Below are 14,182 nucleotides of genomic sequence, written 5' to 3' on the forward strand. Positions count from 1 at the left end.
AGTAATATGATAGATTTTTTGGGTTCTAGTCAAGATTCTAGCAGCCGTGTTTAGCACTAGCTGGAGTTTATTCAGTGCTTTATCCGGGGAGCCGGAAAGTGGAGCATTGCAGTAGTCTAATCTAGAAGTGACAAAAGCGTTAGATTCTGCATCATTTTTGGACAGAAAGTTTCTGATTTTTGCAATGTTACGTAGATGGAAAAAAAAAAAGCTGTCCTTGAAACAGTCTTGATATGTTCGTCAAAAGAGAGATCAGGGTTCAGAGTACCGCCGAGATCCTTCACAGTTTTATTTGAGACGACTGCACAACCATCAAGGTTAATGGTCAGATTCAACAGAAGGGTATGTTGTCTTGAAACCAGGGGAAACCAGCTGTAGACATTCAGGGACAGGAGTTGCTCTTTGGTCTGGCAAATATAATATGATATAATTCATGTAATTTGAAATATTCTGTCACGTTGATACTATAAGCTAATGGTTGAACTTTGACCTTGTGCTCATGTCCTCTCCCAGGTGCCCATTGGTCTTTCCAATGTGGGTTTCGTTCCTCTATATGGAGACAACATGAGACAAAAAGTCCTCGCCCTGTTCTCCCAACAGGACCAGTTTACAGGTGACTGACACAAAATGGAGACTGCTCATGGTTAAACTGGGATAGTTTAGTTTGAAACATGGTTTGTTCAAATCTTCTCTCCTAACAAATAATTGTGTAATGACCCAATCTATGTTTTGTGTCTTCAGGAACAACATGCCATATATATATATATATATATATATATATACACACACATACGTCCAAAATTATTGGCACCCTTGACGAATAAGGAGGAGCAAAAATACTGAGCAAAATAGGCCCATAACATCAAAGATCCACCACCATATTAAACAGTAGGTACGGAGACATTTTATGCTCATCACATTCTTCTTTCAACGCCAAACCCACTGGTGTGTGTGGCCAAATAGCGCTATTTTCTTATCATGCAACAAAACGCCTTGGGTGTTTGCTAAACGGCAATAGGATTGGAACCATCGCTATGGTCGGATGACATGAAAAGAGCTCTTTGGCAATGCACACCAGTGATGGGTTTCATGTTGAAAGAAGGATGCGTAGGCAGAAAATAACCCCATACCTACCGTTTAATATGGTGGTGGATCTTTGATGTTATGGGACTTCCACTGGTCCTGGGGCCCTTGTTGAACTTTACCCAGTACCAGGACATTTTATCCAAAAACCTGTTTGCCTCTGCCAGGAGGCTGAAACTTGGCAGCAAGTGGATCTTCCAGCAATACAATAATCCTAAACAACACATCAAAATCCACAAATTAATGGTTAATTGACCACAAAAATCAACATTTGGCCATCTCAGTCTCCGGACTTGAACCTCATTGAAAACCTGTGTTTTGAATTGAAGAGGGCAGTCCACAGATAAAGGATATCAAGGTATAAGATCCCTCCCAATGTGTTCTCCAACCTCATCCAACCTCTTTTTCTGAGCAATTGCGTTAGGACAAATAATGATATATATTTTTTTCATTTTTACAATTTACACACTTTTGCACATCTTTATCAAGGGTGCAAATAATTGTGGACCTAACTGTATTTACCAAATTGAATAATTAACTATTTTATATATATTTATTTAACTAGGCAAGTCAGTTAAGAACAAATTCTTATTTTCTTTAACTGGTCTAGGAACAGTGGGTTAACTGGTCTAGGAACAGTGGGTTAACTGGTCTAGGAACAGTAGGTTAAATGGTCTAGGAACAGTGGGTTAACTGGTCTAGGAACAGTGGGTTAACTGGTCTAGGAACAGTGGGTTAACTGGTCTAGGAACAGTGGGTTAACTGGTCTAGGAACAGTGGGTTAACTGGTCTAGGAACAGTGGGTTAACTGGTCTAGGAACAGTGGGTTAACTGGTCTAGGAACAGTGGGTTAACTGGTCTAGGAACAGTGGGTTAACTGGTCTAGGAACAGTGGGTTAACTGGTCTAGGAACAGTGGGTTAACTGGCCTAGGAACAGTGGGTTAACTGGTCTAGGAACAGTGGGTTAACTGGTCTAGGAACAGTGGGTTAACTGGCCTATTAACTGGTCTAGGAACAGTGGGTTAACTGGTCTAGGAACAGTGGGTTAACTGGTCTAGGAACAGTGGGTTAACTGGTCTAGGAACAGTGGGTTAACTGGTCTAGGAACAGTGGGTTAACTGGTCTAGGAACAGTGGGTTAACTGGTCTAGGAACAGTGGGTTAACTGGCCTATTAACTGGTCTAGGAACAGTGGGTTAACTGGTCTAGGAACAGTGGGTTAACTGGTCTAGGAACAGTGGGTTAACTGGTCTAGGAACAGTGGGTTAACTGGCCTAGGAACAGTGGGTTAACTGGCCTAGGAACAGTGGGTTAACTGGTCTAGGAACAGTGGGTTAACTGGTCTAGGAACAGTGGGTTAACTGGCCTAGGAACAGTGGGTTAACTGGCCTAGGAACAGTGGGTTAACTGGTCTAGGAACAGTGGGTTAACTGGTCTAGGAACAGTGGGTTAACTGGTCTAGGAACAGTGGGTTAACTGGTCTAGGAACAGTGGGTTAACTGGTCTAGGAACAGTGGGTTAACTGGTCTAGGAACAGTGGGTTAACTGGTCTAGGAACAGTGGGTTAACTGGTCTAGGAACAGTGGGTTAACTGGTCTAGGAACAGTGTTGTTAACTGGTCTAGGAACAGTGGGTTAACTGGTCTAGGAACAGTGGGTTAACTGGCCTAGGAACAGTGGGTTAACTGGCCTAGGAACAGTGGGTTAACTGGCCTAGGAACAGTGGGTTAACTGGTCTAGGAACAGTGGGTTAACTGGTCTAGGAACAGTGGGTTAACTGGTCTAGGAACAGTGGGTTAACTGGTCTAGGAACAGTGGGTTAACTGGTCTAGGAACAGTGGGTTAACTGGTCTAGGAACAGTGGGTTAACTGGTCTAGGAACAGTGGGTTAACTGGTCTAGGAACAGTGGGTTAACTGGCCTAGGAACAGTGGGTTAACTGGTCTAGGAACAGTGGGTTAACTGGTCTAGGAACAGTGGGTTAACTGGCCTATTAACTGGTCTAGGAACAGTGGGTTAACTGGTCTAGGAACAGTGGGTTAACTGGTCTAGGAACAGTGGGTTAACTGGTCTAGGAACAGTGGGTTAACTGGTCTAGGAACAGTGGGTTAACTGGTCTAGGAACAGTGGGTTAACTGGCCTATTAACTGGTCTAGGAACAGTGGGTTAACTGGTCTAGGAACAGTGGGTTAACTGGTCTAGGAACAGAGGGTTAACTGGTCTAGGAACAGTGGGTTAACTGGCCTAGGAACAGTGGGTTAACTGGCCTAGGAACAGTGGGTTAACTGGTCTAGGAACAGTGGGTTAACTGGTCTAGGAACAGTGGGTTAACTGGCCTAGGAACAGTGGGTTAACTGGCCTAGGAACAGTGGGTTAACTGGCCTAGGAACAGTGGGTTAACTGGTCTAGGAACAGTGGGTTAACTGGTCTAGGAACAGTGGGTTAACTGGTCTAGGAACAGTGGGTTAACTGGTCTAGGAACAGTGGGTTAACTGGTCTAGGAACAGTGGGTTAACTGGTCTATGAACAGTGGGTTAACTGGTCTAGGAACAGTGGGTTAACTGGTCTAGGAACAGTGGGTTAACTGGTGTAGGAACAGTGGGTTAACTGGTCTAGGAACAGTGGGTTAACTGGTCTAGGAACAGTGGGTTAACTGGTCTAGGAACAGTGGGTTAACTGGTCTAGGAACAGTGGGTTAACTGGTCTAGGAACAGTGGGTTAACTGGTCTAGGAACAGTGGGTTAACTGGCCTAGGAACAGTGGGTTAACTGGTCTAGGAACAGTGGGTTAACTGGTCTAGGAACAGTGGGTTAACTGGCCTATTAACTGGTCTAGGAACAGTGGGTTAACTGGTCTAGGAACAGTGGGTTAACTGGTCTAGGAACAGTGGGTTAACTGGTCTAGGAACAGTGGGTTAACTGGTCTAGGAACAGTGGGTTAACTGGTCTAGGAACAGTGGGTTAACTGGTCTAGGAACAGTGGGTTAACTGGCCTATTAACTGGTCTAGGAACAGTGGGTTAACTGGTCTAGGAACAGTGGGTTAACTGGTCTAGGAACAGTGGGTTAACTGGTCTAGGAACAGTGGGTTAACTGGCCTAGGAACAGTGGGTTAACTGGCCTAGGAACAGTGGGTTAACTGGTCTAGGAACAGTGGGTTAACTGGCCTAGGAACAGTGGGTTAACTGGCCTAGGAACAGTGGGTTAACTGGTCTAGGAACAGTGGGTTAACTGGTCTAGGAACAGTGGGTTAACTGGTCTAGGAACAGTGGGTTAACTGGTCTAGGAACAGTGGGTTAACTGGTCTAGGAACAGTGGGTTAACTGGTCTAGGAACAGTGGGTTAACTGGTCTAGGAACAGTGGGTTAACTGGTCTAGGAACAGTGGGTTAACTGGTCTAGGAACAGTGGGTTAACTGGTCTAGGAACAGTGTTGTTAACTGGTCTAGGAACAGTGGGTTAACTGGTCTAGGAACAGTGGGTTAACTGGCCTAGGAACAGTGGGTTAACTGGCCTAGGAACAGTGGGTTAACTGGCCTAGGAACAGTGGGTTAACTGGTCTAGGAACAGTGGGTTAACTGGTCTAGGAACAGTGGGTTAACTGGTCTAGGAACAGTGGGTTAACTGGTCTAGGAACAGTGGGTTAACTGGTCTAGGAACAGTGGGTTAACTGGTCTAGGAACAGTGGGTTAACTGGTCTAGGAACAGTGGGTTAACTGGTCTAGGAACAGTGGGTTAACTGGCCTAGGAACAGTGGGTTAACTGGTCTAGGAACAGTGGGTTAACTGGTCTAGGAACAGTGGGTTAACTGGCCTATTAACTGGTCTAGGAACAGTGGGTTAACTGGTCTAGGAACAGTGGGTTAACTGGTCTAGGAACAGTGGGTTAACTGGTCTAGGAACAGTGGGTTAACTGGTCTAGGAACAGTGGGTTAACTGGTCTAGGAACAGTGGGTTAACTGGCCTATTAACTGGTCTAGGAACAGTGGGTTAACTGGTCTAGGAACAGTGGGTTAACTGGTCTAGGAACAGTGGGTTAACTGGTCTAGGAACAGTGGGTTAACTGGCCTAGGAACAGTGGGTTAACTGGCCTAGGAACAGTGGGTTAACTGGTCTAGGAACAGTGGGTTAACTGGTCTAGGAACAGTGGGTTAACTGGCCTAGGAACAGTGGGTTAACTGGCCTAGGAACAGTGGGTTAACTGGCCTAGGAACAGTGGGTTAACTGGTCTAGGAACAGTGGGTTAACTGGTCTAGGAACAGTGGGTTAACTGGTCTAGGAACAGTGGGTTAACTGGTCTAGGAACAGTGGGTTAACTGGTCTAGGAACAGTGGGTTAACTGGTCTAGGAACAGTGGGTTAACTGGTCTAGGAACAGTGGGTTAACTGGTCTAGGAACAGTGGGTTAACTGGTCTAGGAACAGTGGGTTAACTGGCCTAGGAACAGTGGGTTAACTGGCCTAGGAACAGTGGGTTAACTGGTCTAGGAACAGTGGGTTAACTGGTCTAGGAACAGTGGGTTAACTGGTCTAGGAACAGTGGGTTAACTGGTCTAGGAACAGTGGGTTAACTGGTCTAGGAACAGTGGGTTAACTGGTCTAGGAACAGTGGGTTAACTGGTCTAGGAACAGTGGGTTAACTGGTCTAGGAACAGTGGGTTAACTGGTCTAGGAACAGTGGGTTAACTGGCCTAGGAACAGTGGGTTAACTGGCCTAGGAACAGTGGGTTAACTGGTCTAGGAACAGTGGGTTAACTGGTCTAGGAACAGTGGGTTAACTGGTCTAGGAACAGTGGGTTAACTGGTCTAGGAACAGTGGGTTAACTGGTCTAGGAACAGTGGGTTAACTGGTCTAGGAACAGTGGGTTAACTGGTCTAGGAACAGTGGGTTAACTGGTCTAGGAACAGTGGGTTAACTGGTCTAGGAACAGTGGGTTAACTGGTCTAGGAACAGTGGGTTAACTGGTCTAGGAACAGTGGGTTAACTGGTCTAGGAACAGTGGGTTAACTGGTCTAGGAACAGTGGGTTAACTGGCCTATTAACTGGTCTAGGAACAGTGGGTTAACTGGTCTAGGAACAGTGGGTTAACTGGTCTAGGAACAGTGGGTTAACTGTTCTAGGAACAGTGGGTTAACTGGTCTAGGAACAGTGGGTTAACTGGTCTAGGAACAGTGGGTTAACTGGCCTAGGAACAGTGGGTTAACTGGCCTAGGAACAGTGGGTTAACTGGTCTAGGAACAGTGGGTTAACTGGTCTAGGAACAGTGGGTTAACTGGCCTAGGAACAGTGGGTTAACTGGCCTAGGAACAGTGGGTTAACTGGCCTAGGAACAGTGGGTTAACTGGCCTAGGAACAGTGGGTTAACTGGCCTAGGAACAGTGGGTTAACTGGTCTAGGAACAGTGGGTTAACTGGTCTAGGAACAGTGGGTTAACTGGTCTAGGAACAGTGGGTTAACTGGTCTAGGAACAGTGGGTTAACTGGTCTAGGAACAGTGGGTTAACTGGTCTAGGAACAGTGGGTTAACTGGTCTAGGAACAGTGGGTTAACTGGTCTAGGAACAGTGGGTTAACTGGTCTAGGAACAGTGGGTTAACTGGTCTAGGAACAGTGGGTTAACTGGTCTAGGAACAGTGGGTTAACTGGTCTAGGAACAGTGGGTTAACTGGTCTAGGAACAGTGGGTTAACTGGTCTAGGAACAGTGGGTTAACTGGTCTAGGAACATTGGGTTAACTGGTCTAGGAACAGTGGGTTAACTGGTCTAGGAACAGTGGGTTAACTGGTCTAGGAACAGTGGGTTAACTGGTCTAGGAACAGTGGGTTAACTGGTCTAGGAACAGTGGGTTAACTGGTCTAGGAACAGTGGGTTAACTGGTCTAGGAACAGTGGGTTAACTGGTCTAGGAACAGTGGGTTAACTGGTCTAGGAACAGTGGGTTAACTGGTCTAGGAACAGTGGGTTAACTGGCCTAGGAACCGTGGGTTAACTGGCCTAGGAACAGTGGGTTAACTGGTCTAGGAACAGTGGGTTAACTGGTCTAGGAACAGTGGGTTAACTGGTCTAGGAACAGTGGGTTAACTGGTCTAGGAACAGTGGGTTAACTGGTCTAGGAACAGTGGGTTAACTGGTCTAGGAACAGTGGGTTAACTGGTCTAGGAACAGTGGGTTAACTGGTCTAGGAACAGTGGGTTAACTGGTCTAGGAACAGTGGGTTAACTGGTCTAGGAACAGTGGGTTAACTGGTCTAGGAACAGTGGGTTAACTGGTCTAGGAACAGTGGGGTTAACTGGTTTAGGAACAGTGGGTTAACTGGCCTAGGAACAGTGGGTTAACTGGTCTAGGAACAGTGGGTTAACTGGTCTAGGAACAGTGGGTTAACTGGTCTAGGAACAGTGGGTTAACTGGCCTAGGAACAGTGGGTTAACTGGCCTAGGAACAGTGGGTTAACTGGTCTAGGAACAGTGGGTTAACTGGCCTAGGAACAGTGGGTTAACTGGTCTAGGAACAGTGGGTTAACTGGTCTAGGAACAGTGGGTTAACTGGTCTAGGAACAGTGGGTTAACTGGTCTAGGAACAGTGGGTTAACTGGTCTAGGAACAGTGGGTTAACTGGTCTAGGAACAGTGGGTTAACTGGTCTAGGAACAGTGGGTTAACTGGTCTAGGAACAGTGGGTTAACTGGTCTAGGAACAGTGGGTTAACTGGTCTAGGAACAGTGGGTTAACTGGCCTAGGAACAGTGGGTTAACTGGTCTATGAACAGTGGGTTAACTGGCCTAGGAACAGTGGGTTAACTGGTCTAGGAACAGTGGGTTAACTGGTCTAGGAACAGTGGGTTAACTGGCCTAGGAACAGTGGGTTAACTGGTCTAGGAACAGTGGGTTAACTGGTCTAGGAACAGTGGGTTAACTGCCTGCTCAAAATATTTTTAGCTTGTTAGCTCCGGGATTTGAACATTTCGGTTACAGGCCCAACGCTCTAACCACTAGGCTACCTGCCACCCCAAAAGGAGTTTATATATAGTTGATATGTTGTATTTATCTACTGTTTGTGTATTTTCTCTTAGCGGTGGGGCTGTACCTGTTGGATCAATGGTGGTCACTGGAGAATATCTTAAAGACAGCCAACTCTGACAAAGATGGAGCTGTGGAGGTATGATTAGTCGCCTCTCCTTTGAAAACAAAATAACTGCTGTTTGTTGGAATTAGACGACCCGGTTGTAGAGATATACAAAATAGCACGTGCATCAGTTTTCACTATTGTTGTAAAAGTTACACAATTATAAAAGTTAAATAGTTTGAAAATAAGATGCATCCAAAGATAGCTCAAAAATAATAATTTGATCATATCTTATTGGAGGATGTGACCGTATGGGTCAGTGAATTAAGAGACACTTAGTGGTGCTGACATGGTTGTGTTATTCTGTGTTTATCTTCAGGTGGAGACCGTAGGGGAGCGGATAGTTCTGTACGTTTTGAACCGTGTGGTGTACAGAGCCAAGGAGATTAGTTCAGGCGAACTGCCGTTCCTCTGCCACGGAGAGAACGACTACGCCAAGATCCTTTGGAAAGACGGACAGGCTGTCGGCTTCTACTCAGTCAAACCTTCAGGTACGAAACAGCTTTTATTGTTGTGAGTAACGAACCATCATCCACCTCCACTAAGTACCACCTTTTTGGTGATGCATGGCACCCATCTTAGGCTAGAATCCTCATCACTTATGCGATATTACATGGTAGCACTGAGGTTGTGTGCTTTTAAGTGTTCGTTTATTTAACAGCAACATAACTATGGTTGACCGTTAATTAATTAATTTTTCAGAAACTGAAGATTGTGTGCGTTGTATAACACAGATAATGCTTAACTCACAGAAATATCTATGAGAAGTGAACATTGGCTACGTACGTACTGCATGCAGGGCTGTAGTGCTGCTGTAACCCGCGGGAACGGCCCTACATACATGGAGCTGGTAGAGATATTTCTGGAAAATGTGCTCTGATCAATTCTAAATAAATTACATTTCATTACCACTCAAATGCAATCAAAACGATAGAATGGCCTACTAAAGACTGTAAATATCTATGCTAGAATGTCTTCAAAAACAATTTGTTATGGACTTAGAGATCACTTGCCCTACTCTCCGAGTGCTTGGCTTACAGAAACGTACCCCACTCTATAGCGTACGCAGACAAACTGATTCCCTGCATGAACCTTATCACACCAACGAGATCTAGGATCCAAATTCACCATGTGTCTGCCTTGATGTTTATAAAACTCCATGGACCCCCTCTTGTGCAGTGGAACCCAGAACAATGTGACCCACACTGCATTCTGGGACAGGACACTTGGTTAATGGCGTTGTCCTTTAACCACCATTTAAAAGGCACTCAAATCGCTTAAAATAACCCTCAACAAGATCTGCTGCCTACATTTAATAGTCATACTCATCACTTATTAGTATTATTACAAATAGAAGATTATCACTTCTCACAATGGTGCTCCTTTAGTAAAGTTCAAAGCCGAATCAATATCTCGCAAGATCACAATGATTCATTAGTTGGCCTATTTTCAATAACAGAACCACATAATAACACTCGTGTGGCCAAACCTCAATAGCGTGCAACACTAATCAGGCCTGTTTGGCCTGTTTTGAATAGGCCTACAAGAAAAGGGAATCATTTTCACCGGTAAAACACAATTAACAGTGATGACGGCCTATTTTGAAATGAGGTATGTATGTCTAACTTGGTGTTTGAGGGTGTTAAAAATATAACATTTTCTGCTGGCAATCGGTGTGGGAATAGAAAGCGGTTGCAATTGGAGGATGCATTTTATGGATAGACCTATTCTAGAACGATATTCAATAGATTACATCTGTCGGTACAACCCGAGATTGAGAACTGACAAAATTGAATTAAAAGGCCCCCCTCACCTAAAAAAAACCAAACACTATACCCGTTACAAATCCCTTTGGCCCAGCAGTCTAGGGGGGAGACCCGTAACATAACTCATGCAAAGTGTACCAAAGTAACAGTCAAAAACAGACTCAGGGTTTATTTGAAAACACACAGTAAAGGGGGAAGGTCCTAGGAAGGTGCTGAGCTGGACCCAAAAGAAATGCAAACAAAATATCCAAAAACACCCCTAAAATGCTAGACTAGCCCAAGGAAAGCAAAATAAAAAACTAACTAACCAAAACTAACCAAAAATAGTGGGTGGTCCGGCCAGTTCTACCTAGGGTTCTTAGACAAAGTAGTCCTACGGGTAGTGTATGCCCATGGGTAACTTGTCTTGGTTCCCCCTTTTCCCACCATCAAACAAACAAACAACAATACTCACAGGTGGGGACAAAGTGATATGCAGGTGATAAAACAAAAGTGAAATTTACAGAGCGATTGCATGACAGAGAGGTTGAGCTTTAGAGAAACCAACTGACAGGGTTTTTAAACCAAGGGAAAGGGAATGTGATAGGGTAATGAAATAGGAGGTGTGTCTTCTGATTAGCGACTGATTGGTGACTGATTAGGGAATGATGATTGCCACCTGTGAGGAGGGGATAAGGAGAGAAAAGAAGTACACACACAGGATACCTGTAACTGTAACAATACCACTGACTGTATGAATGCTGTCTGTACTATACATACTGTATGTCTGGCTATCTTGACATGTCATCTCCATTTGTTTTCCCTATAGGCAGCTTGTGCAGTTCCTTCTTAACCCAATGCTATCACATTCCTGTCATGGATTCCATATTCGTCAGGAAGTGTCACCGTGGCAACGGTCTGGGTCTTCAGATGCTGGAGAACTTTGTTGACAGTTTCAAAGAGGAATACCTTGGGTTGAGATACCCCCTTTCAAAAGCTATGTACAAAGGTAATCATCAACCTTTTCTACTAGTTGTTCACACAGAGAAACACAAGGGTGGTTGAGAGATCTCAAAACGTCCCGGACTTCCCTAACTTCCCTAACGTCCCAGACTTCCCTAACGTCCCAGACTTCCCTAATGTCCCAGACTTCCCTAATGTCCCAGACTTCCCTAACTTCCCAGACTTCCCTAACTTCCCTAACGTCCCAGACTTCCCTAACTTCCCTAACTTCCCAGACTTCCCTAATGTCCCAGACTTCCCAGACTTCCCAACGTGACTTCCCTAACGTCCCAGACTTCCCTAACGTCCCAGACTTCCCTAACGTCCCTAACGTCCCAGACTTCCCTGACTTCCCTAACGTCCCAGACTTCCCTAACGTCCCAGACTTCCCGGACTTCCCTAACGTCCCAGACTTCCCTAACGTCCCAGACTCCCTGACTTCCCAGACTTCCCTGACTTCCCTAACGTCCCAGAATTCCCAGACTTCCCTAACTTCCCAGACTTCCCTAACGTCCCAGACTTCCCTAACGTCCCAGACTTCCCTAACGTCCCAGACTTCCCAGACTTCCCTAACTTCCCAGACTTCCCTAACTTCCCAGACTTCCCTAACTTCCCAGACTTCCTAATGTCCCAGACTTCCCAGACTTCCCTGACGTCCCAGACTTCCCAGACTTCCCTGACGTCCCAGACTTCCCAGACTTCCCTGACGTCCCAGACTTCCCAGACTTCCCTGACTTCCCAGACTTCCCTAACGTCCCAGAATTCCCAGACTACAATACAATACAAGTCCACTTTCCTAACAACTGCTCTGTATTGTTCTCCAGTGTGTGGGAAGTATCTGAGCCTGTACCCAGCCCACAGAGACCTACTGTGGGAAGTGGAGAGTGTTGGAGGACCCAGCCAGAGGACCAACATAGCCAACAAGATCCAGGCCATGGCCATGAGCAGTATGTTTATCACAGATTTCAAATGGAAGATGTGCACGTCCCCTAAGTGTCTTGATTTCTGTATTTAGGTGGCTAGATTGACTCCTCATTATCTGCCTTAAACATAGACAATTCTCAACAAAACAATGGAATTTCTTCCCTCAGCCTTATCCAAGAACCTGTCTTTTACGGAGCACTCTGTAGTGAACCGTGACGTGGTTGAAAACGAGGTGGTTATGGAGGAAGTGACTTCACACTTACAGGAACAGGAAGCCATGGAGTACACCGTTGAAATTGTGGTATGTTTTATGAATCTAACAATAGATTTAAAGTAAATAAGTAGGGATGGGCGGTATACCGTTTTACTTTATATCGGTATTGATGCACGGAGCGTTTTGGGTTTTCATTTGAACTCCTATAATGTTATTTCAATGTTTAGTTTGTTAAATGTGATATGTAACTCCAGCATGTGTAATGTCAGTTTTTATAGTTTACTCCGTTTTGCTACTTGAGTCGTCTTTCTCCCTCTTCTCCTGCTGCACGCCACTTCCCACACCAAGCCCTGCCCCTGTCACTCAAGGAGAGAGCAGTTGCTCAACCATGGAGTCACAAGCACCTCCTTGCAGTTCACTCCGCAGCGTAGTCAGTATGCATGGTCGGATAGATGCAACAAGATGTTGGTGACATGTGTTCTATAATTACACTATTACTTCGTTTTTTTTACTGCTAGTTTGTCTTTTATTAGCAAGTTGTCTAAAATAAATATTGTTAGCCTAATGCTAATTAGCTGGCTTGCTAAATGTACTTAGAGTCAGAGCAAACACAGCTATCTAATACAGCCCTGTACCAACGCTGGTGTAGGCATAGATAAGCATTTTGTTTATACAACAGTGTCTTCTAAGTCAAAGAGAAATAGGCAAAGCATGAACATGCTAGCTAGCTACATGAGGTAAGAAAACATGTAAAGCAACATCTAATTACGGAAAGAGAAAGAGATTAGGGCTGGGCGATATGGACATATCATATATCACAATATTTTACAGTATTTTACTGTTGGAATCATGAAAATAGAATGATTGTTCTAATTCTATAGAAGCACATAGAATACATTGTTGTTTGACAGGACAACGAAAAGAAAGAAAAGACAAACTAGCATCTGTAAGGAATGACGCTGGAGAAGAGAAGCAGGTACAGGGAGTCAACGTTTAATCGGAACAGACATAAAAACAGGACAGGAACAGCGTCAGAACTGGGTAAAACACAGACGCAAGACAATCAGTACAGCAGTGGGGGACAGAGCTGGGGAACTGACACATATAGGGGAGGTAATAAACAGGTGATTGAGTCCAGGTGAGTCCAATAATTTGCTGATGGGCATGACGAGGGAAGGCAGGTGTGCGTAATGATGGTGGCAGGAGTGCGTAATGCAGGGCAGCCTGGTGCCCTTGAGCACTGGGGGGGAAGAGTGGGAGCAGGCGTGACAGCATCGTTGCATCCATCTGACCATGCAGATTGAACGGCAAGAAGGTACTCGTGACTCCGTGGTCGAACAACTTCTCTCCCCTTGAGTGACAGGAGGCAAGGCTTGCTGTGGTTTGTAGTAGGCATGCAGCAGCAAGAGGGAGAGAGATGACTCAAGTAGCAATTGGAGTAAAGTATAAAAAGGGACATTATACGCATCATAGTTGTGTATCACATTTAACAAACCAAACATTCAAATACCGTTATAGAGGGTAGAGTAAAAACAACAGTTCCATACCTCAACACTGGCATATAGTCAATTACCGTATAGCATCCTGCACCAGTAGAGATATAGTCAATTACCGTATAGCATCCTGCACCAGTAGAGATATAGTCAATTACCGTATAGCACCCTGCACCAGTAGAGATATAGTCAATTACCGTATAGCATCCTGCACCAGTAGAGATATAGTCAATTACCGTATAGCACCCTGCACCAGTAGAGATATAGTCAATTACCGTATAGCATCCTGCACCAGTAGAGATATAGTCAATTACCGTATAGCATCCTGCACCAGTAGAGATATAGTCAATTCCTGCCCGTATAGCACCCTGCACCAGTAGAGATATAGTCAATTACCGTATAGCACCCTGCACCAGTAGAGATATAGTCAATTACCGTATAGCATCCTGCACCAGTAGAGATATAGTCAATTACCGTATAGCATCCTGCACCAGTAGAGATATAGTCAATTACAGTATAGCACCCTGCACCAGTAGAGATATAGTCAAATATGGTATAGCACCCTGCACCAGTAGAGATATAGTCAAATACGATATAGCACCCTGCACCAGT

The 14,182-nt window shown here is 45.0% G+C and overlaps 1 protein-coding gene across 1 annotated transcript in view; it reads left to right on the forward strand.

Annotated features, from left to right (window-relative positions):
- The window catches only part of LOC115140711 (titin-like), a 68,298-nt gene that overhangs the window by 31,432 nt on the left and 22,684 nt on the right, over window positions 1–14,182 (forward strand). The window contains exons 3-8 of the mRNA XM_065027015.1: window positions 514–613; window positions 8,140–8,225; window positions 8,512–8,683; window positions 10,767–10,946; window positions 11,764–11,886; window positions 12,031–12,164. Of these exons, the coding sequence (XP_064883087.1) occupies window positions 514–613; window positions 8,140–8,225; window positions 8,512–8,683; window positions 10,767–10,946; window positions 11,764–11,886; window positions 12,031–12,164 (795 nt within the window). The remainder of the gene's footprint in view (window positions 1–513; window positions 614–8,139; window positions 8,226–8,511; window positions 8,684–10,766; window positions 10,947–11,763; window positions 11,887–12,030; window positions 12,165–14,182) is intronic.

Source organism: Oncorhynchus nerka, linkage group LG13 (genome assembly GCF_034236695.1).
Source record: "Oncorhynchus nerka isolate Pitt River linkage group LG13, Oner_Uvic_2.0, whole genome shotgun sequence".
In the NCBI taxonomy this organism is placed as follows: Eukaryota; Metazoa; Chordata; class Actinopteri; order Salmoniformes; family Salmonidae; genus Oncorhynchus; species Oncorhynchus nerka.